This window comes from Balaenoptera acutorostrata, chromosome 10 (genome assembly GCF_949987535.1).
Source record: "Balaenoptera acutorostrata chromosome 10, mBalAcu1.1, whole genome shotgun sequence".
Classification (NCBI taxonomy): domain Eukaryota; kingdom Metazoa; phylum Chordata; class Mammalia; order Artiodactyla; family Balaenopteridae; genus Balaenoptera; species Balaenoptera acutorostrata.
Window position 1 is genome coordinate 29504136 of NC_080073.1, and position 23366 is coordinate 29527501.

Consider the following 23366-nt stretch of genomic DNA (forward strand, 5'->3'; position numbering starts at 1 on the left):
AGCCTAAAAATGAAAAGTAGGTTTTGCATGTCATGCAGCAATTGCGGTTGATTGGTAATGACTATCTGGAAGGCTCTGCTAAGAAGCTCCTGCTGGATAACACGTTATACCTGGTCAGTGATGTCAGTCATGTATAGGAGGAGGAAGCCACAGCGTGAGTGCCAGGTGTGGGCCCTTCCTGATGTAGACCAAACCAGGCATTGAGCTTCCCAAGCAACTTTTGTTCTTTTCATTGGGTGTCAAAGCTCTTGGGAATCTGGGTTTAGCAGCTGAAATGTTCTTCCTGGATGATGTGGCAGGAAGAGTTAATAATGCCATGCTAGAACTCTAAAAAGCACACTGAACAAAACTCTGACCTGAGCCGTGAAAAGGCCTCGTGTGGCCACGTGTGTACAGGGAAGCCAGTCAGGGAGATCACAAGAGGCTGAGTGGCTCAGAGTTTGTTTCCTGAAGAGAGAAAGGAACTGGGGCAGGGCTTAGAGGGCACCCCTCTCTTGTCAGCAGTGGTTCTGCAAGTGGCTTCTGACAGTCTGCACCCTGGCACACAAAGGCAAGGACTGTAAAGATAGGAGTTTGGTTGTGCCAATCAAGCTGTGTCCCAGGAGGGCTCTAGAAGTCGGGATCATCTAAAGAAAATCACTTGAAACTGGGATAAAACTTTTCAAGAGAATTTTTTTTTAAGTCTATTTGTTGCTTTTTTCAAACAGCCATGGTCTTTCCTCACATTTGTCATCAAACCAAGGTTCAAATGTGTAGGTTACTAATCACTGGCATTTGAAATGTTACTTTGAAAGCAAGAGCCTTTAAGGCTACAGAACTCTAGAGAGGCTCCTCGGGGAGAACGCTCATCATCATTTTCCGAGGACTGGAAATCCACTCAACAATACATATGCACTTCATTAGTGATTGCTTGTCTGCCTTTTAATTACTGTGTTGTACTGCTCAGCCCAGTTGGCAGTGAAAGGCGCCATAGATCACCCTTAGCAATGGCACAGGCTGGAAGGAGAGTCGCCCCTCCCTCTCCACGTTTCTCTCGTGTCGTGGGTGAACCAACTGAGCAGGTGCGGCAGAGCCATGGAGAGGGTCAAGGAGAGCTTGACTGTGCCCTTGACCTGTTCCTTTGGCCCTCAGAGAAATGGCGTGGCCACCCTGTGGGCTCTGAGTAATCTCTTTCCACCTATGGAAAACCAGACTGACTCATGGTTTTCCATGAATGACTGTAGGCAGCAGCGATTGGGCACTTGAAAATTAATTCCTTTCCTGCCAACACGTTCTTTTCTGTGTTCTTGATCTCACCTCCTCTTCTCACCCACCTGGATGTAGACATTTGCAATGATCATTTACACTAAAGGAAAGTACAAGTGATGTCACGGGAGCAGAAGATCTCTCCTAGCATTGCTGGAGGTAGAGAGGAGGCCCATGTCAGATGCCCTGGTACAAACCTTAGGTCCACGCTTTACTTGCTGTGTGGGCTTGGGCAAGTGACTTCCACTCTCAGTGCTTTCCTCTTCTGTAAAATCAGGATGATGAAAATACCCCCTTACAAGGCTGTTAAGAAGAATAAGTGAGATATTTACATGAAGCATTTAGCTTAGTGCCTGGTTTATACCAAGAGCTGCAGGACTATTAGCTCATTACTAGTATGATTAACAAATGCAAATTTTTAATAAGTTAACTGCACGAGTTTTCTAACTGTCTATACATGGTGGGTATCCGTGCGAGGTGTTCTTGCTGGCTTCACACGTATAGAAATGCTGACCCCGAGTACTCTTTTCAGAAATGGCACCTCTGAGCTTTGTAAAGCTGTGGAAAGAACGTTCTTATCCCTGTGCCATAGTCATTTCTAGACATTGTTCAGCATGGTGATCATTGTGGATGAGGGAGCAGCTACACTGGACACAGGTAGAGTGTCACACCTGGGTGAGGCCACTGCTGCTCACCTCTGATGCTGGCCTCCATCACCTTTCCTCAAACCCCACCGTAAGCCCTCATCTTGCCCTGCCCTTCTCCGAGCAGTGCTTGGGTAGCCAGTCTGGTTTACTGAGACAAGCTTTGAGGTCTTAGCTGATAGGTGACCTTGATCAAGTCATTTCACTTTTATGGGTTTTGTTTCCTAAATACTGTATAGGCTGTTGGGGTTTAAATGAGCTAATGCAGGTCAAGGACTAACATAGGCCCTGACACACAGGAGGATTCAGTCGATGCTCATTTGTTGTCATTGGTGCAAGGCTCCTGCTGCTGTCGAAGGCTAGGAAGTCCAGGAAGGAATGGATTTCAGGTCAGTCCTGTCTTCCTCCATTAACTACAAAGACCTCCTTGTCATAGTTTCAGGGGGGACCAGCTCATTCTTCAAACTATATCTTTCTGTCTCTTATGGATCTGGGCCTGTCCTTCTTAGGTGCTCAGAAAACTGTATAGATGTCAATTAATATTTATCCAGCACCTCTCGTGTTTGAGGCAACATGCAGGACACTGTGGGAGATGTCAGGAAGGTTTGTATAGGACAGATCACCCAGATGATTGTAAGAGCCTCATTTTTCTTTTGAGGTCAGGCGGAGATCAAGAGAAGTAAGAAAATGACCAATTAGTCTTCCCTTTTGAGAACTCTCAGCTCCAGTAAGCCCTTATACAAGTGAGGAGGAGGACAAGGAAGAATGAAACAGTACAGCGTTATTATAAGGGAGGCAATAGCCAGTATGTAAATGAGTACACCACACAGGAAGGCTGTTTTGAGTCAGTGTGAATCATAAGACCAAAGTGAATGCATAATAGCCACCCTGCAAACTCCAGCTCTCCTGAAGAAGCTTGCCTGTAGAAAGAAACATCCCACATAGCCTGAACAATGGAGCCCCGTGACGGGATTCAGGTGTGGGTCTCAGTCTGCGTGCTCGTTAGTGTTCGATGATGCTCCCCAGCAGGCAGCTGGAGCCTCATTACTGTTTGTAAGAGTGAGCTAATAATTAAGAGTTCTGAGATTCCAAATGGTGACAGATAGAATGAAGCGGTAATGAGGTGGATGGGAATGGAGATCCCCTGATGAGTGCCGATCATGGTGAGAGGATGAGGAAATGAAAAAAGACACCATTGCCACTCCTAGAGATACTGAGAAATACCTATTTGTCTATGGCACGGGGAAATGGGAAGGCATTTATCAGGCACTAAAAAGCGAAGCTACCCTGGGTGGAACCTTGGATAAGGCTGTGCTGCAAAATCTGTTCTGGGGGGAAGATGGGTCAAGACTTGGACTGACTTCAAATTCATGTTTTAATATTTTGTGGTAGTGAAATATGCAGAAGTGGGGGTGGGGAGGAGCCCTGTTTCAAGATCCTATGAGAATTTCTCTTGATTATCTGCTGCTGCAACAGGTCTGACGATGTTGGTTCTAGTGAGAACCTAATATCGAGACTATAGTTTGACATTTTGTGATTTCATTTAACCAACATCTTCTGAGGACTGAGAGAAGCCAGTTGGAAGGGTGGTCTGGAGTGGCCTTGAGTTCAAGGCCTTGAACTTAGATCTTACCATTAAATGAGCTTCCCATATGCTGTTGAACAGGATTGAAGGACGATCTTCATACGGTTCTGAGCTTGTACCTTTACTGGATCATACAACCTGAGGTAGACTGTTAATAGTTTTTATCCTTCATGTAATTATCTTCTGAATAGTGCAATTAGAAATTGCAGAATATGGTAGCACATTTAAAAAAGAAGTACGTCCATCTATAAATTGCTAGTGACACATAGCTATAATCGACACTGTAAGTAGCCTTACCATTCCATTTTTAGTGAAAACCTATGAGTGGCATCACTTCACCACAAAAAATCAGGCATTGCACGTTAGTTAAAATGTGGTGAAATCATCTTTCCCCTTTGAAGAATGGTAATCATTGGCTTGTATTCATTTGTGTTGGGAGTCTTAATTTGTTCACTGTTAATGTTTAAAATATAACACAATTTGGGTAATTTTGCTTTGGCATTCCTTTTTTTTTTTTTTTTAATGTGCCAGAAGCCTTAAAAAAATTGTTTTAAAAAGTAAAGAACCCTGGATGTCTCTTAACCTCTGAGAGGCCTGTGCCCTGATGAAGGGATGCTCACATGTGGTTCCAGCTTCTGGAAGATTGCAGTTGATAGATTTACCGTACCAGCTGTTGGCACCAGTTATAAGTTGATGTCCCCACATGTCTATCCATGGAGATGAACTCTTAAAAATCTTTTATGGCTATGTAAAAACTACAGTATTAATGGGAATGCAGTAGAAAATGATTACTCCAGAAAGATACATGACATTAAGGTGATTTTTCAACCTGTAATTATTTTCCTTAAGTATTGTTTTAATATCATAACCTGTAAGTTCCCTTCTGCCATTGCTGTTCATATGAAGATATGGTTTGGGTTATTTCTCCTGTTACGATGAATCCCAGCTTCCATCAGACTGAGAAGTCATGCCATACTTTGTCCTTCAGTTGAGAAATCTTCCTTTTTATTCAGGCTTTTTTTTTTTTTTTAACATCTTTATTGGAGTATAATTGCTTTACAATGATGCATTAGTTTCTGCTTTATAACAAAGTGAATCAGTTATACATATACATATGTTCCCATATCTCTTCCCTCTTGCGTCTCCCTCCCTCCCACCCTGCCTATCCCACCCCTCTAGGTGGTCACAAAGCACCGAGCTGATCTCCCTGTGCTATGCAGCTGCTTCCCACTAGCTGTCTGTTTTACGTTTGGTAGTGTATATATGTCCATGCCACTCTCTCACTTTGTCCCAGCTTACCCTTCCCCCTCTCCATATCCTCAAGTCCATTCTCTAGTAGGTCTGTGTCTTTATATCCGTCTTGCCCCTAGGTTCTTCATGACCTTTTTTTCCCCCCTTAGATTCCATATATATGTGTTAGCATACGGTATTTCTTTTTCTCTTTCTGACTTACTTCACTCTGTATGACAGACTCTAGGTCCATCCACCTCACTACAAATAACTCAATTTCATTTCTTTTTATGGCTGAGTAATATTCCATTGTATATATGTGCCACATCTTCTTTATCCATTCATCTGTCGATAGACACTTAGGTTGCTTCCATGTCCTGGCTATTGTAAATAGAGCTGCAATGAACATTGTGGTACATGACTCTTTTTGTATTCAGGCTTCTCTCTTTGCCACCCGAGCTGGCTATCTACAAGCACAGGCTGTTGATTTTCTAAATGGCTCTAGCCCTCGATGCTGGTGTTAAAAGACCTTCACCATCTGTATTTGCTTTGACAGGATACATTTTAAAAATGACATAAGTAATTTTAAATTTTATACATTTTTGTACATATGGTACTGTGTTTAATACTCAAGGTCAAGTTGAAATGTAAAACACATAGAAGTCATCCATTCATTCCCTATGTCTTTCTCTACTTGATGAAAAGAACTTTAGGAGCAATTTTTTTTTTTCTTTTTACAGGTGGGCTCTTTTTGAAGGGCATCTCTCCAGTGGATCAGTGGGAGAAAGGGGTTGGCAATTCACATCACACAAGGGTATTTGAAAAAATTCCCTTCAAATAGCTTCTCCAATGCCTAGTCATAGTAGAAAGTAAAAGTAAGCAGAAAAGGTAGTAGAATTGATTCCAAACCCATTTTCTCAGAGGAAAATCATTCTTAATTTTCAGATTTCCTATATGTACATGTACACATGGAAATTATTTTAAAATAATTTAATATGTGTGCTCACTATTCTTTGAAAATAAATGACATATTTATGTAGCATGAATATAAAGCTCTATTATATCTATATAAATATAAGGTTATATATAATTATATAAATACAAGATTATACATGTTATAATTATATAAATATAAGGTTATATATTTCATAAATACAAGGTTTTGTCTTCCTTATTTGTATTTCATTCTCTCATTGGATGAATTAGCTACAAAGCAGATGTCAGTATTGAGGGGTCGGTGGTGGCAAGAATGTAATAGGCCCAGAGAGCTCTGGGGCACTTCAGGGAGGAGGTGTAAATACTTGTCTGGAAATTGGCAATGAATGGGCAGGAATAAGGGGTTCTTGGCCCTCACTGCACATTAGAATTACCATGGGAACTCTGAAAAACAACAAAACTAAAAAAGACCCTGATGCCCAGGTCTCAGCCAGACCAATTAAATTAAAATATATGGGAGTGGGCTGTTGGTGAGTACGTTGAGAAATTGGAGCCTTAATTCATTGATGGTGGTCATGTAAAATGATGGAGTCACTAAGGAAAACAGTTTAGCCATTCCTTTAAAAGTTAGAGAGTTTCCATAGGACCCAGCAATGCTACTCCTAAGTATATCCTCATGAGAACTGAAAACATAGATCCACATAAAAACTTGTGCCTGAATGTTCATAGGAGCACTATTCATAATAGCCAAAATGTAGAAACAACCCAAATGTCCATAAACTGATTAATGGATTAAAAAAATGTAGAATATACTTAAAATGGGATATTATTCAGTCTTTAAAAGGAATCAGCTACTGAAAAATGCTATATGGATGAACACTGAAAACATTATGCTAAGTGAAAGAAACCATACACAAAAGGGTACATACTATATGATTCTGTTTATATGAAATGTTTAGAATAGGCAAATCCATAGAGACAAAATAGATTAATGTTTTCCAGGGGCTGCAGGGAGGGGTAAACGTGGATTAACTACCTGGAGTTTCTTTTAGGGGTGATGAAAATATTCAGAAATTAGATAGTGGTGATACTTGCACAACTTTGTGAATATACTGAAAACCACTGGATTATACACTTTAAAATGGTAAACCTTATGGTATAGGAATTATATCTCAAGTTTAAAAAAATCTTAGGAAAGGATACTTGAGCATGAGGACCTTTTGTAAGCTTCTGAGATGATTTTCATGTACAATAATAAATACCTTTTTTTTAAAAATTGAAATTTGAAAACTGAACACACTGTAGCTTAAGTCTTCATCATGAGCTTCTCATCGCTCACTGACTGCAGCACCAATCAGGGCCCTGCATGATCTGGTCCCTGCCTGCCTTTCAAACCCATCTCCTCACTTCTTTGTCTTTCTTTTTATTCTCAGACTCCACCATCCCACTGTTCCTTCCATTCCTCTAAGACCTTAAGCTCATTCTTGTCTTGGCATTTGCTGTTTCCTCCACCGGGAACCTTCTGTCCGCAGATACTCAGGTATAGTGGGCTCTTCCTCATTCAAATCCCAGATCAAATGTTAGGTTCCCTTTCCATTGACATTAAACCAGCTACTTCCACCTTTTTCAAGTCACTACCTGTTTTTGCTCCCTGATTATTTCCTTCACAATCAGAAATGTTTTTGCTTCCTGACTGGTTTTTGGTCTCCACCACTTACCGTTCCTCCTTACCCTGCCCCTAGAATGCTCCGTGAGTGTAGGGGCTGGCACTTTCACCCCTAGAATAGTACCTAGAATATTACAAGTACATAATATTTGTTGAATGAATAAATAAGTGATTAGAGTTTAAGGAGCAACCATTTCAAGGAAAGATTATTTCAGTGTAATCAATCCCTGAAAATCTTTGTTGGAGAAGGGGAAGGAACCAATGAGACGAAGATTAGAGATGCTACATAAGCAAATGTTGGAAAACATTAAAGTGATGGGAGGGGAGGAGAGTAGTTGATGAAGTGAGATCTTGAAGAAGTAGTTTGCATTTTGAAATACCTGTGTGTTTCCTGTTTATAAATAGTTGAGCTTCAGTATTTTTTTTTTGACTTGTTAAAAATTGAAAAATTTTCTTTAGTGACACCATGGGTTGATGACTTAATACACTTTACTAAAATTTGGGTTTTTTTCTTTGTATAAAAATGTTACAGGTACACTTTTGTTTGCTTGAATTCTGAGACACTTTAAGCTGTCTTCTCTTTTTGTTCTTGTTATCTTCTTGTGGGATATTCTTAGGCTGTCTTTTGTGGAATTTTGATGTGTGCCTGTAAGCTTAGAATGTTTTATAAATTATCTAAACCTGAGTATGTGTCTACAGCTATCCATTTATGTATGTTGATTGTTTTCCAAGTCATCAATAAAATTTGTTTGAGAGCCTGGCCAGCTGAAAGCGTCAGTTAGATGACAAGTAATTTTTCCTGTTAAGGTTAGTCGTGGGATCCGTTAGCCAGTAGCTTTCAAATGTATTTACTTTTATGGTTAACATTTGATTCCCCTGTTTTTAAATGAAGTGAATTGAAATAGAAACATATTTACTCATCAGTAGAAGTGTCTGGAGTTATTTGCAGTATGGCTTCTTCTGATGACCCCCAAAAAGGATTGGTCATGCCTTCTAGGGTTGGTTTAGAGTTCTGCTATTTGCTGAGTCATGTCAGGATATAAAAATGACAGATTATTTTTAAAGTAAGTCCTATCACTCCCAGCCATAATGGAATAACATGTTTATTTTTCAAGTTAAAAAAAAAAAAAGTACAAGTTTTTCATTCTTCAAACCAAAAGAACAGTATTTCCTTTTCATCATGTCTGGCTCCTTGGTTGCCTAGGAGATGTCAGTTTTCATGGCAGATTGCTTTAGCTAGGATAGTTAGAAGAAGTCATTTCTCACTATATCATATTCCTAAATAATAACAAATTTTTGTTAGAGATTTGGAGAATCAGAATGCCCAGTGCTGACAAAATTATGGGGAAATGGCCCTTCTCCCTGTACTACTTCCGAATGTAAATTTGTGGAAACATTTCCTGAGAGGTATTCGGCAGTATATATCAATAGCCTTGCAGGGTCAGTATCCTTTGAACACAGTGATTCTCAAATCTAGGAATTGATACATGAGAAGTAAAGAGATGCATAAATGTTGATGTATGAAGGACCTTCCTCATAGGGTTTTCAGGAGGATTATGAAGAAATTGCTTAGAGTGAGGTAAGTAGGGAGTAACTGTTAGCTGTTACGTCTATTATTTAATCAGATATTGCTCTGTCTCTAATATAGAGAGGTTAGCAATCATCTAATGGTAGTGTAGTGTGTAGTGCCAAAATGTGTTTTTTAAAAAAAATTTGCTTAACTAAAAATTATATGCCATTTATATGAAAAGCACTATTCCAAACAACTTGCCATTAACTTGCTTACTAGTTGACAAATCACAACTGTTTACTGAATGAAATTGGCTGTTACTTTTTGCCAGGGTAAAATACTAACAACAATACGATGACTGGCATTTATCGTATACTTATTAAATGCTTTACATGTGTCCTTGAGAAGTATTATTGTTATCTCCATCTCACAGACTGACCCTTGAGCTGTATCCTTTATTTTTTTTTATTATTTTTTATTGGAGTATAGTTGCTTTACAATGTTGTGTTAGTTTCTGCTGTACAGCAAAGTGAATCAGTCATACGTATACATATATCCATCCCCTCTTTTTTGGATTTCCTTCCTATTTAGGTCACCACAGAGCACCGAGTAGAGTTCCCTGTACTTTGAGCTGTATTCTTAATCTCATCACCCTAGAGGTTCTGCTAGAGAGTTGGGCTAAGGATGGAGAATTCTATTCAAAAATCTGTTGTTTTAGAAAGCTCCCAAGAAACCTAGCTTTGGAACTAGTGCTTGGGGGAAGTACTTATCAAACTTTAATGTGCATATAACACAACTGGGAAGCTTGTAAAAATACAGATTGATGCAGTAGATTTGGGGTGGAGCCTGGGAATATGCATTTCTAACAACTCTCAGGTAAGGCAGAGGTGGTTGACAAGCAGATTACACTTTGAGTAGCCAGCCTGCTACGTTGCTTGTGAAAATATTCAGACTTTTCACTTGTCGCAAAGAAATCATTCACTGTAGGGAAAGGTAATCATGGGATAGTGGTCTGGTGGTTAGGATTTCACATCCTCAAGAGCATGGCCTGTTTTGCTGCAGTGCTGAGTTTCTCAAACTTGAGTTGTTGGGTTTTGAAGATTCACATTCGCAAAAAGGAGTTTATATTTTGGGTTTCCATTTAGTGAAAAAATATGAAAGTAACCAACAGGCATATATTTTGGATCACCAGTTGACTGTCTTATAAGAGAGTATTGCCATGTGGTTTTGGCACCAAGGAATCCCCTAAAGTGACAATTAACTTTAATTTATCATTTCTGAAGGTGGGGTCCCTGAAGTCCTAAATTCCCAAGTTTGAGAAATTCTTAAATAGTCTCCTGTATAAATAGTATCCTCTAAAGGAGACCTTCTAAGGGTCAGAGTGACTTTGAGTAAGCCAGTTGACTTGCTAGACTTACTCAACATCTCTAAAATGAGAGGACTAGATCTAAGTCATCTTTTTGGTCTTTTTCTGCTCAAAAATTCTAGCGTTGACTTTTCTTTTTTTTATTTGTTTGTTTTTAATGAAGTACAGTTGATTTACAATGTTGTGCAATCTCTGCCGTACAGCAAAGTGACTCAGTTATACACATATATTCTTTTTTTTATATTCTTTTCCATTATGGTTTATCACAGGATATTGAATATGGTTCCCTGTGCTATGCCATATGACCTTGTTGTTTATCCATCCTATATATAATAGTTTACATCTGCTAATCCCAAACTCCCAATCCATCTCTCCCTCAACCCCCTCCCCCTTGGCCACCACAAGTTTGTTCTCTATGTCTGTGAGTCTGTTTCTGTTTTGTGGATAGGTTCATTTGTGTCATATTTTAGATTCCACACATAAGTGATATCATATGGTATTTGTCTTTCTCCTTCTGACTTACTTCACTCAGTATGAGAATCTCTAGTTGCATCCTAGGGTTGACTGTTCTTTTGTGAGACAATGTTAGAAGAGTATGGCACTTATCTTAGTTGGACATTCACATAACATTTGCAGGCAAATCAGGAAGAAACCTGATCTACTCGGAAGTGAGCCGTTGTTATCTACTGTTGTTACTGGGGGAAATTCCACATTCTGGGACATTTTCTTTTGTGACCGTTGAACCTTTTTCCACTGCAAGTTAGGTTGCCTATCTAGCCCTATCAAAAAATGACCAATCAAATTCACCGAGTCACAAAATTAAGTGTGAATAGTAGAGACCTTTTCATTACTTATAGAAGGTAGAGAGGTCAAGAGAAGGTACAAATAACTTTTGTAGCTGAAAAGATGGGAAATGGAGACTCATTAAATACCTGGAAGCCACATATTTTTAGTTCAAAACAAGTTGTTATTAAGGAATACAAATTTAAAAATTAATTGGCTAAAAACATGACTTTTGTTTTCATTAATATACTCTGTCATTGTCTCTATAGAGACACATGCAGGCCTCAGTCACTGTTTCTGGAATGAGCCTAGTCCCGTCTATGTCTGTCTTAGCTAAGGCCCACTAATAAGACCAAGGCCCTAAAACTTAGACTGAGGTCCCAAACCCAGTGCTTTGTTCTCTGGATGCCAGAAACCATCATCTTCACATTTATTAAGAAACAGATCCCAGGAGATGATTTTCTCCTGAGAATTCCACAGAATATTGGTATATCCAGCCTTCTTGTTTGGTTAAAAAAAAAAAAAAATCAGCAATTTTACTTTAGCTTAAAATAAAATTGCTTTCTGCAGTTTTCATGTGAGAGGAAACTATTTAATATTTATCTCAGCCTTGCAGACAGTTTCCGATCCTGGAGTTGCAGGACTCTTCCCATCACACAATATTGGCTCTTATACTTTTCTCTACCTTTGTTCCGTTTTATAGTTCCTGGAGTATTTTTCTTCTCCACTGAAATTAAAACTTGAGGAAGCATGTCTGCTAGCAGCACAAGTGGGCAGAATTTTACCACAATTAAAGAAGAGGCAGAATTGGATTTGAGCAAGGAAATATTAAAATATTACCATTTTGGGCTGCCTATGTCATGTGACAGACATAGTGAGATTTGTGTCATATACTCTGTCGACCATTTTTTAAATTTTTATTTTATTGAAGTATAGGTAATTTATGTTGTGTTAATTTCAAGTGTACAGCAAAATGATTCGGTTTTATATACATAGGGTTGGCCAAAAAGTTCATTTGGGTTTTTCATAACATCTTAGGGAAAAACCTGAATAAAGTGTTTGGCCAACCCAATATATATATATATATATATATATATATATATATACGTATATGTATGTGTGTGTATATATATATATATATATGTATATATATATGTATATGTGTATATATATGTATATGTGTATATATATATGTATATGTGTATGTATGTATATATATATACACATATGCACACACATACAAAAATATATGTATATATTCTTTTTCAGATTCTTTTCCATTATAGGTTATTACAAGATACTGAGTAAAGTTTCCTGTGCTATACAGTATCTGTCATCCATCAGTTTCAGGTGAGATATCTGAGGGTGAGAAGTTCAGTGAATCGCTGAGGATCAGGGAGTGATAGAACCAAGACTCAAGTGTGTGTGCTTTGAATACTCATTCCACCTCTTCATGCTTCCTCTCAACAAAGGGTAGTTTGTGAGTTGTGTGGGCATACCAAAAGGGAAGGAACAGTGAAGAGGGCAGTTAACATTTCAAATAGTTGGCAGGCTGAACTCATGAGAAGAAATGCACTAGAAATAAATGAGCTCATTGGCAAGAGTAATGCCTGAGAAGGAGGGAAGTGAGAGGCAGGGTAGCCTCGAGTAGAGGAGAGATGTGTCATAATTAAGCCTAATATGTAACACTAGGAACCAGCATTGTGGATGGCTTATATTCATGCTGATATTCATCAGCAGTCAGATGGATTGAGGCTGTCTCCCAAAAGGTGTCAGGAAGAAAAAAAATATGAGAAGACTGAAGAAAGACTTGAGAGGGAGAAGGAGTAGAAGTGTTAGATATGTCGGAGAGGGAAAAATTTCCCCCTCTACCCCTCTTGAATTCTGGTGGCCGGACTAATGACAAAATTGATAACGAGAGAGATTAACAGGAGAAAAAGAAACAAATTTTAGTTCATGTGCATGGTGGTCTAGGACCTAAGAAGTGGCCAGAGCAGGCAGCTTTTATACTTTTTAGACAAACAGTAAATTTGTGAGGAACTGAAAGGACAAAGAAACAGGTTTTGGATGTTCTGTCAGTGAAGAATCTAAACAGAGTTTGGGCTCCGGGTAGTAAATTAAAGAAGTAACAAGGTTTGTTTATACAGGCTTCTTGGCCTGAATTCCCTGTCTCTGGAGATGAGGGTGTCCTTCTACCTCCAGATGCCAGGAAAGCACCTTTCATAAGGGAGATTTATTTCCTGCTTTCACGGAGACAGAAAGGAGGGTCAGAGTGTCCCACTTGCATTGGCCATTTATTAAGTAGCTTTAATACAAAATAATCAGTATGCCACTGAGGCACATTTTGGGTGGCCTTCCAGAACCCCAGCAGATAGAATCCCTGGAAGGCAGAGAAGTAAACTGAGGTCAGGGAATATTTGAAAAAAATAATGACCAAGAATATAAAGAATCCCCTGAAAACTGAAGACCTTATATGGAAAAGGTTAATAGACATCCAAACAGTAGGAATCAGGAAAGTTTTCTGTAGTGGGTTGAATAATATCTCCGCTAAAAGGAACCTCAGAACTTAACATTATTGGAAAATAAGACCTTTGCAGATATAATTAGTTAAGATGAAGTTATACTGGATTGGAGGGGGTCCTAAATCCAATGACTTGTGTCTTCGTAAGAAGAAGACACACAGAGAAGACAGCAATGACAACTTTAGTTTCTAGGAATATTATAGGGTAGATAATTGGAAAATTGTCCACTAAAAAAAAATTTGAAATGCTATATAAAATATACAAATATTCACTCAAAGGCATAGTTGAGCTTTGGAAAAAAGGTGCGGGGTGGGAGGCAAAAACCAAAGAGGGAGCTAAAATTCATAAGGGGAAGTAGTCCAGAGCCCATTGCTGCCTGGTGTAAGGGGATGTCTGTGGACCTTTGGAAATAAGATAAATGAAGAATATCACTGGAGTGAGCAGTGGCCAAAAAAATAAAGCCAGCATATCAATAACTATTTGAAATTATAACACTATATTATTTTAAAAGATCAGAAATTGGACAAGGGGAAGGTGGAGGATGAGATCTGAGAGATCCAAGGTGGTAAGTATATGCTAAGGACAGAGATATGGATCTACTTTTAGATATTGATGGGGAAATTGAGCGTTAGTATGGATTGTAATAAGATAATAACCACTACTGATACAAAATAGAATGTTTTATTTTTGTACCGTAGGAAAAAACTTGATCTACCTGGAAAGTAGGAAGGAGAAAAAAGTGGAACAAAAAGATGAAATAGTATGGCGGTTAAACTAATCAAGACAGATTGTCCAATGGATAGAAAGCTAAATGCTATAATGTTTATAAAAAATATTTAAAAGGACACAGGTTGAAGATAAGGGGATGGAAAAATTTACAGTTGTAAAATACAGACAAAATGAAAAAGGAACAATAGATCAAGGGAGTAAAATAAGCAGGGACTTATGCACGTGCCATAATATAGTAAGCAGTAATTTCTGGCATTTGACATTGATTAAGCAATTGCAGTTAGAAATCTTTCGCAGTGTTTTCAGAAAGCGATGAAACAGTTAAGACAAAAAGTAAGCAGAGGAAGATTTGGATAACAAGCACTGAATTTGCTCTACCACGTATGTAGAACTGCTTAGTCAACAAATGCAGTATATATTTTATTTTGGAGGGCATGTGGATTAGGCACATGCTTCAACTTTTAATGCATCAGGAAGGAAGCCTCAAATTCTAAAAAATCAACACTATAGAGGTTCTATTCTCTAACTATAGTGCTTTAAAATCACTCTTTATTAACAGAAAGATAGCAAATGCATTCCATATGTTGGAAATGAAAAGACATACTATGAAATAACCCTCAGGTTAAATAGGAAATGATAACTAGAATAGCAAAATTTTAAAGCTGAGTGATAATAAAAGCACAGTAGTTCAAAATTTGAGAGAGATAGCTAATGGAGTACTTTGATGGCAATATATAGCTTTTGTTACTCAAGAGAGAACTAGAAAGTCTGCAACTCCACAAGCTCAATGTTTGACTCAAGTAATTAGAAAAACTGCAACATGGTAAATCTTAAGAAATAAGGAAGGAAAAAAAAAGGGGGACACAAATATAAACACAGAAAATAAGGAGCAAAATAGAGAAAACTAATAAAAACAAAGAACCAAAAAATGGTCCTTTGAAAAATTTCATAGGCTAGATATAATAATCTGTTAAAAATATATAAATTTTTACCAATACAGATGAACACTTAGGATATATGGCTAAAAAATTAATGCAAGAAAACACTTAACAACCATTAAATAAATTGTAAACCATTAAATAAATTGTAAACCATTAAATAAATTGTAATGATAATCAAAAGTACACATCCCTGAAATATAAAAAGAGGCCCAGACAGTTTGACAAGCAAGTTCTATTTAATTCTCAAGGAACAGAAAATCCTGTTCATAAAACTTCTTATAGAACAAAGAAAAAAGCCAAGCCATTAAGTTTAATTTTGAAAACAAAAAACAGGTAAAAAGTATTGGCCAACTTGACTTATGACATTGAAAAACACAAAGAATTCAAATCTAGCAACGTATTAAAAAATAGTACATTGTGACTAAGTTGAATTAATCATAAAAGTGAAAGGAAGTTTCAGTGTTTAAAAAATTCTTTCACTGTAATTTACCACATTAATGGCAAAGAATGAGAGATTGAGTGATCAGTGATAAAGAAAAAGCATTTAATTAAGTTTTTTCTTTTCCATATGGAATCAACTCTTAGCAAGCTTGAAATAGGGAATTTTTTTAGCTTTTTAAAGGCTTTCGCCTAAAAACCTATTGCAGATGTCATTTTTAATGGAAAAAACAAAACTTGAAACTCATTCCTGTTAAGATTGGGAACAAGACAAGAATGCCTGTGTTGCTTCTACTTACCAACGTTATTACCAGATACCTGACCAATGCAGTAAGGCAAACAAATATAAGTAGAATAAGTGAAATGAAATATATAATTACTATTTCTAAGTAAAATCATTTATATAGAAAACCAAAGAGAATCAGCTGAAACTATTAACAGCAATAAAAGAGTTCAGCTAGGTTGGCAGCTTATAAGAGCAACATAAAAAAATCAATAGCTTTTGTCTGTATTGGGAGTAACCAATTATAAACTATGATGATGATAGGATACCATTTACAATACTGACATAAACTAAAAGCTATCTAGGAATAAATCTAAGAAAGAATTCATAAAACATATAAGGGAAATTTAAAACCCTATTACAAGAGTTTTATTATAGTATTATAGAGCATAAATGTAGCATTTATAAATGGATTGGTTGAATATTGTGAAGATGTCATATTTTGCCCATTAAAATTTAAATTCAGTGCAATTCTAATCAATGCCTGAGCAAGAGTCTTTTTGAAGGGGTGTAGTTGAATCTAAAATTTATTTGCGAGAATAAATAAAGAAGGACCTTCTCTTTACAAAGCGTGAACATTATACAGCAGGAGTTGGCAAACTACAGTCCACAAGCCAAATCCAGGCTGCTGCCTGTTCTTACAAATAAAGTTTTATTGGGACACAGCCACATCCATTCCTTTATTTATTGTCTATGGTTGCTTTCTTGCTTCCATGATAAGGTTGAGTGGTTACAACAGACTGAATTCTGGCCCTTTAGAGAAAAAAAATTGTCTCCCCTTGTTCTCAAGCATCTAGCACAGAAACAGAATATAATAAAAAGTCCAGACTCACCCCTGTGTACATATGGGAACTCAGTGTTATCATTCCCAGCAATTGGTGCTAGGAAATTAGGCTCACAAAAGAAGAAAAATGAAACCATTTCTGTACTTCATACCATAAACAAAACTCTAAGTAGATTAAATACCTAACTGTTAAGAGTGAAAATATTTATAAAGCTGATAGATGAAAATTTAAGAATACATTTTTGTAACCTTACGGTAGAGAAGTGTTTGTTTCACAATATTCACAGAGAACAAACCATACAAAAAAAATTGAATACATCAAGATGAATGCTTTTTGTCCAATGGAGTCTATGATAGAAAAACTAACAGATGGTGAAAATACAACTGTCATGTTTAATAGACCAAGATCAATATTTAAATATATAAGGGACTCCAGAAAAATCCAAAAATAGGAGGGAAGAAACCAATACAAAAGAGGGTAAAGTACGAATTGGTGATTCATACAAGGAGAAATGTGCACATACACATATCACATTGGAGACAAGCTAATTAAAAATAAAAGATGCCTTTTGCCTATCATATCAATAAAACCTTGGAAATCAGATACTGCCAAGTGTTGGCAAGGATGTGGGAAAATAGAAATCTGCATATATTGCTTCAAGGATTGCAAAATGGTGCATATTTTTTAAAATCTAAGTATGTATCAATACCTAAGCTAAAACCCAATAATGGGACTCTAGATACCCAGGGAAATACATGTAAGTATGGTCATTAGTGTTATTTGTGGTGAAAGACTGGAGAAAGCTAGTTCTTCAGCACTAAAAGAATGGACAAGAAAAATGACAGTGGAATGCAGTGAGAATAAGCAGTGAGAAAGAGTAAATTACATCTATTTATAACAACATGAATGAGTCTATAAAACAGTGTTGAGAGAAAAAGGCAGAAAGAGTTTTAAAGCACGATACAACTTCTGTACAAATTTAAAAAGTATGTACAAGAGCCCTATATATGTTTGATGTATAAAATATTTATAAAACTGCTGTGAAACTTATAAATACAACATTAATTTTATTAAAAAAAAATGAAGCCCTGGCGTGGGAGAGGAAGGAATGAATTTGGGCATAGAGGAAGAAATGAAAATGATGATAAGAAGAAAAATGAAAACTAGAAGAGAGTCTTTCATGGACTCATAATAGTAGCTCATCAGCTAGAGCCTATGCTTAAGTCAACTCTACAATTATCCGTTAGAGCAAACAAACTCCAGGGACATATGATCCTTCCAGCACTGTTAGATCCAGGTGCTCAAACAATGTTGTCAGGTATGGGTCTCTGTTTGTATCTTGGCTTTCCTGGCCTCCATGTTGGCTCTAATATCAGGCAGACTCTTATTGGTGTATCCTCTAGCTCTTCCAGGTTCATGTCCTACCAGTTTGGCATCTTAGAAGAGAGAAAGCCTTTTCCCCATAGTATCAGCAGTAATCCTTTCATGGATATCCTTCCTTTGAATGGCTCATTTTTTTGTCCTGTGTCCACTCCTGAATCACTCATGTGACAAAAGACTAATGATGCCTGGGTCACTTTCCCATCCCTAGAACCAGGCAGTAGGAGTAGCCCAACCTATGGAATATGGTGGGGTATTACCCAAAGAAAAATTAAGGTGGTATGAGCAAAACTACAGAAAATGGATGCTGGGCAGTCAAAAAAAAAAACCAAACACACCAAAAAAACCACACAGATAGCTTTAGGACACTTGAATCAATTCTGTTTGTAGGCTGATTGAAATGAATTGCATGTTTATTCTAGAAAAACTGGGGGGAATAAATAAAGGTTAACTTCAGATATCTAAAGCACTTTCACTTGCCTGATACTTGTTTCATATGACCCCCAAGGCATAAATCCATCACAAAAAGATGGACTTAGTATGAAGGGCAACCACATAATTGCTGGAGCTGATGGTCTTGGAAGGAATGGATAGTGAACATCCTGTCACTGAGTATATTCAAGCATGGGCTAACAAGCTACCAGGCAAAGATTCTGCAGGAAAGGATTGGGAGAATAGGTGGGTTTGATCAGTGGTTCTGAATCATCCAGGCAGATTAAAGCATAGATTTCTGGGCCCTTCTCCCAGAGTTTCTGCTTTGGTAGGTTTGGAGTAGGACTCAAGAATTTGCCTTCCTGATTTCCCCAGGTGATGTTGATGCTACTGCTCCAGGGAACACACCTTGAAAACCACTGGCTTAGATGATTTTCAACGTCCTTACTGACCTTTCATTTTTGTGAGGTGGTTGTAATTGTTCTAGAAACCAGTATTTGTGTCACTGAGGCAAAACTTCCATACTATTCCTTTGCCCCTGAAATGTGTTAAATTCCGGCTATTTGAGTGCTTCTAAAGTAGATGCATTTTGTGTAGCCCTCTGTATCTTTTGGGTCATTGAGAATATTAGAATCCTTAAACAATTGCACATTTATTGGTATGCTTTATAAAATGGTCCTCCATTTTCTGATGTCATCCTTTTTGTAGTCGTATTTCTATTTTCCCGTGAGGGGTTCAATTTTCATCAGTTTTGTAGTAGGGTGGTTCCTGAATTAGAAAAATGAAGTGATTTCCCAAGGAAGGTGCGTTTTAGTCATTCAGAAAGTAACTTTGTCGTGTATAGGCATCCACTGATGGAAAATCATTCCTTGGTGCCCTAGATGCCAAGTGTCAAATCTTGCTTTCCCTTGTCTTCTCCCCACTACCCCAACCCATGGCTTTCTCCAGAAAAGAGGATATGCAACACTTCACATACCTTGCTGCATAATACGTCTGCATCAACCGGGAATTGTTTTCGTCTTGAACTCTATTTTGTCCCTTCTTTGTCCTCAATTTTTTTCTCTTTAATTTTTGAAATTTTACTATAGTTATCTGGGAGTACCCACATGCTTTTGTAATTGTACACAAGGTCAAACAGTGTTTATACTTTTTCTAAATTGCTTTTATATAAACGAAGATAAAACCATTTGAGAAAAGGGAGTCCCCACAGGTACCTCTTTAAGAATGAGAAGGTTTATATGCTTAACCATGCAAATTTTCAGCTTAGCGAAGATGATGCAACAGATGGTTAAAAATAGTACCTGACAGATTGGACCTAGTGGATTTGGGTTAAGGTGGCTTCCCGAAGTGCAGAGGGGTTTAAGAAGACACACAGAAGCTTTTGCTTGAAAACTGTAAATCCAACCAGCATAGAGAGAGTGGAATATTTTAGGAGGACTTACCCAGAATACATCTTAGTGGACATTAAATGGGGAACAGCTTCAATGATGTCTTCTTTACAACTAAGAATCTGTAGTAATGGACTTTGCTTTCTTTAAAGTGGTATATGATCTGAGTTTCTCAACTGAATTTTATAAATGTCCATTTTCTACATAATCTTCTCTTCCAGAATTCAAGCCGTGAGGAAATGTCATTCAGATTCGGCCAACATCTCATCAAGCCCTCTGTGGTGTTTCTCAAAACAGAACTGTCCTTCGCCCTGGTGAACAGGAAACCTGTGGTACCTGGACGTATCCTTTATTTTTTTTTTAAAGAGAGAAAAATTAGAAAGCCTCCGATTCTAACAGACCAAATAAATACAGGATTGACTTCGAGGATCTGTCCGAAAAGCTAAGCAAGGATCCTCCCCCCTCCCCCTTTGGAGAAACCAGGTAAGATGTTATTCACATTTATTCTGAATCCAGTTGGTGGCACCAGTAATATGCTTGATCACTGTTGCAGAACTTCTGAAAAGAGTTGCTTAGCAACCGTGGCTTTGGAGGTGATTTTTTGCTTGACCTTTTCACTGTCCTAGCTGTGTAAATAAATAGGTGCTTCTAAAATGGATCCAATGAATATCCTGAGCACTTTGTTTTCAGTTATCAATTGTGAATTTTAATAGTAAGATAGAGATTGGGTGGCCCTCTTGTGATGTGGAAGTAAGGTTATGTGGAGATTATATGAAGATTTGAGACTGACTTGGTTTGTTTACCTCTTGGAGATCATTCAAGCTATGAATTTTAATTAAATTCAAACACATAAATATACTTACAAAATATTTTTTTCATGTTAGGGTCTGAGATGGCATTTTCTCTTGGAAAACATCCCAGCTTCTAGATCATTGTCCAGTGACATTGGTGGTAGAGTATTTTATTTCCATCTGACCATCAGTTTCAGTAGAAGCTTCATTCTTTGCAGTGGGAGAAGCAGGATTTGGTGAAATGCTCTGGAGAGTTATTTTTATGTTATTGAAATTATCCCTCCTGACTGTATGCATACGACATTTGTATCGACTACTCAGAATTTTTTTTTCTCTTTCCCCCCTAATTTAATTTACTATGCAGAGGGCAACAAAGTATAAAATTTCATATTCGAAGATAATGATCATGTCCACATTGAGGCATGATTCTACTTTGAAATAGATTTCTCAGTTATTCTGAATCTACAAATGTGTCAAAATTTTTTCCAGTGTAAGTTATATTTTTTCCAATGGGATTTTTCAAAATGCTTGAAAACTTTATGAATAATCTTCTTTCTTGGCCATGTAACTATTGTACACTGAAAAAATTACAACTAAAAAAACATGCACCAAAAGATAATTGTGATTTCTGTGGTAGACTCCCAAATTCCTTGAATGGAAATTTTAACCTAAATTTTGTAAATCTACGAAACTAATGATGATAGCAATAAACTAGTAAATAATATATATATTTTTCTTGATAATACTTAACTCTTCTTTTAAGTGTATAAAAATATTTAAAATTATAAGTATACAAGATTAGAAAATTACATTCTTCTGTTTATTGAAGTAAAAAAATCTAGAATGATTTAGAAAGGTCCTATAAAAAAACAATTTTTAAGTTGTATACCAATTTTATATTGAGTTTTTCTAAAAGACTTTGAAGTTCTTGAAATAACAGAAGAATTTTCTTTTCTCATTTGCTATTGTTGCAAGTTTGTGGTTGCCTTTTTCCTTTGAGGAATATATTTTTAAGCAAAATGTCTGAGAATTGCAGTGTCAAAAGAATATTGTTTAAATGCCATCTCTCGTTGGGTGCCATTTTTAATTGACTTCTGTCAGAGAACTGAGGGAACTTGGGATGAAAACGTGAATTGAGATGAACAAATCTTAATGCCTTGGACTGAAAGAATATGAAGTTGCAGAGTTGCACTTTTAAAAAAATGGTTAATAATGGAATGAACGTTGCTTTGTGATTTTTTAACTTGTTTCTTGATAGTAAGAAACTTGATTTTTTAAATAATTAATTAATTAATTAATTAATTTTTGGCTGTGTTGGGTCTTCGTTTCTGTGCAAGGGCTTTCTCTAGTTGCGGCAAGCGGGGGCCACTCTTCATCGTGGTGCGCGAGCCTCTCACTATCGTAGCCTCTCTTGTTGTGGAGCACAGGCTCCAGACGCGCAGGCTCAGAAGAAACTTGATTTTTCACGGTCTTTTTAACCAACTCTGAAAGTGTGATGCATAAGACATGGGTCATATATGTGTTTGAACTCAAGTAAAGTTGAGGTGTCTGCTTCAAGGAAAATGTTCATAGTGAGTAGTGAACAGTTAGTGAATGATGACTAGTTTTGTTTCAGACGGCACTGGGATTGTCATTTTGGAAATGAGTCCTGGTCAGTCACCATCTCTTTGAGTAAATGCCAAGGACAAGGGGAACATTGTATTAAAATTAACAAACCTCAGTGTGTTTGGAAGGTAGCAAGAAGGACCCTGCCCTTTCTGGGGATGAGAACAGTGAGAACTGGAACATTTTTGTAATCAGTATACTCTGTAAAGCTGTTTTACATCTACAGTGTTTAAAGTGGTTTCAGGGCATGACCCAGCAATCCCACTCCTGGGCATATACCCAGAGAAAACCATAATTCAAAAAGACACATGCACCCGAATATTCATTGCAGCACTACTTACAATAGCCAGGTCATGGAAGCAACCTAAATGCCCATCGACAGATGAATGGATAAAGAAGATGTGGTACCTATATACAATGGAATATTAGCCATAAAAAGGAATGAAACTGGGTCATTTGTAGAGACGTGGATGGACCTAGAGACTGTCCTACAGAGTGAAGTAAGTCAGAAAGAGAAAAACAAATATCATACGTTAATGCGTATATGAGGAATCTAGAAAAACAGTACAGATGAACCAGTTTACAAGGCAGAAATGGAGACACAGATGTAGAGAACAAACGTATTGACACCAAGGGGGGAAGGCAGGGGGAGGGGTGGTGGGATGAACTGGGAGATTGGGTTTGACATATATACACTAATATGTATAAAATAGATAACAAATAAGAACCTGCTGTATAAAAAATAAAATAAAATTTAAAAAATAAGTGATTTCAGGGCCAGTGGATAATGGATTCAGGCAATCCTTTTTATATGATGATTCTGAAACTTTATATTTTACTTTACCTTGGTACTCTGTTAGGTGACACCTATGAGAAGAATCTTAATAAGTTACTCATTCGCTTGCAGAAAGCGATATTCTTTTGTCCCGAGATTTGGGAATTGAAGCTGTGGATGGCTCTGCCCACTAATATTTCACAAAATAAATGGGGAGATGGCTGCAGTGGGCTTTAATCCCCAAGTGCTCTACCCTACCTGCCCTAGGTAAGCCCCTTGCTGTGGGTCTTCTAGGTCATCTAGCTTCTTGTACCATCTCTACCCCTGGACTT

At 37.4% G+C, this 23366-nt stretch overlaps 1 protein-coding gene across 17 annotated transcripts in view; it reads left to right on the plus strand.

Annotated features, from left to right (window-relative positions):
* The window catches only part of FHIT (fragile histidine triad diadenosine triphosphatase), a 1493627-nt gene that overhangs the window by 661490 nt on the left and 808771 nt on the right, over window positions 1-23366 (plus strand). For 16 of the 17 annotated variants that reach the window (XM_057555632.1, XM_057555631.1, XM_057555633.1 and 13 more), the window contains one exon: window positions 20085-20205. In XM_057555632.1, coding sequence (XP_057411615.1) covers window positions 20085-20205 — 121 coding nt within the window. Of the gene's footprint in view, window positions 1-7073; window positions 7181-20084; window positions 20206-23366 lie in introns of all 17 variants that reach the window. The other variant, XM_057555635.1, reaches the window with a different exon arrangement.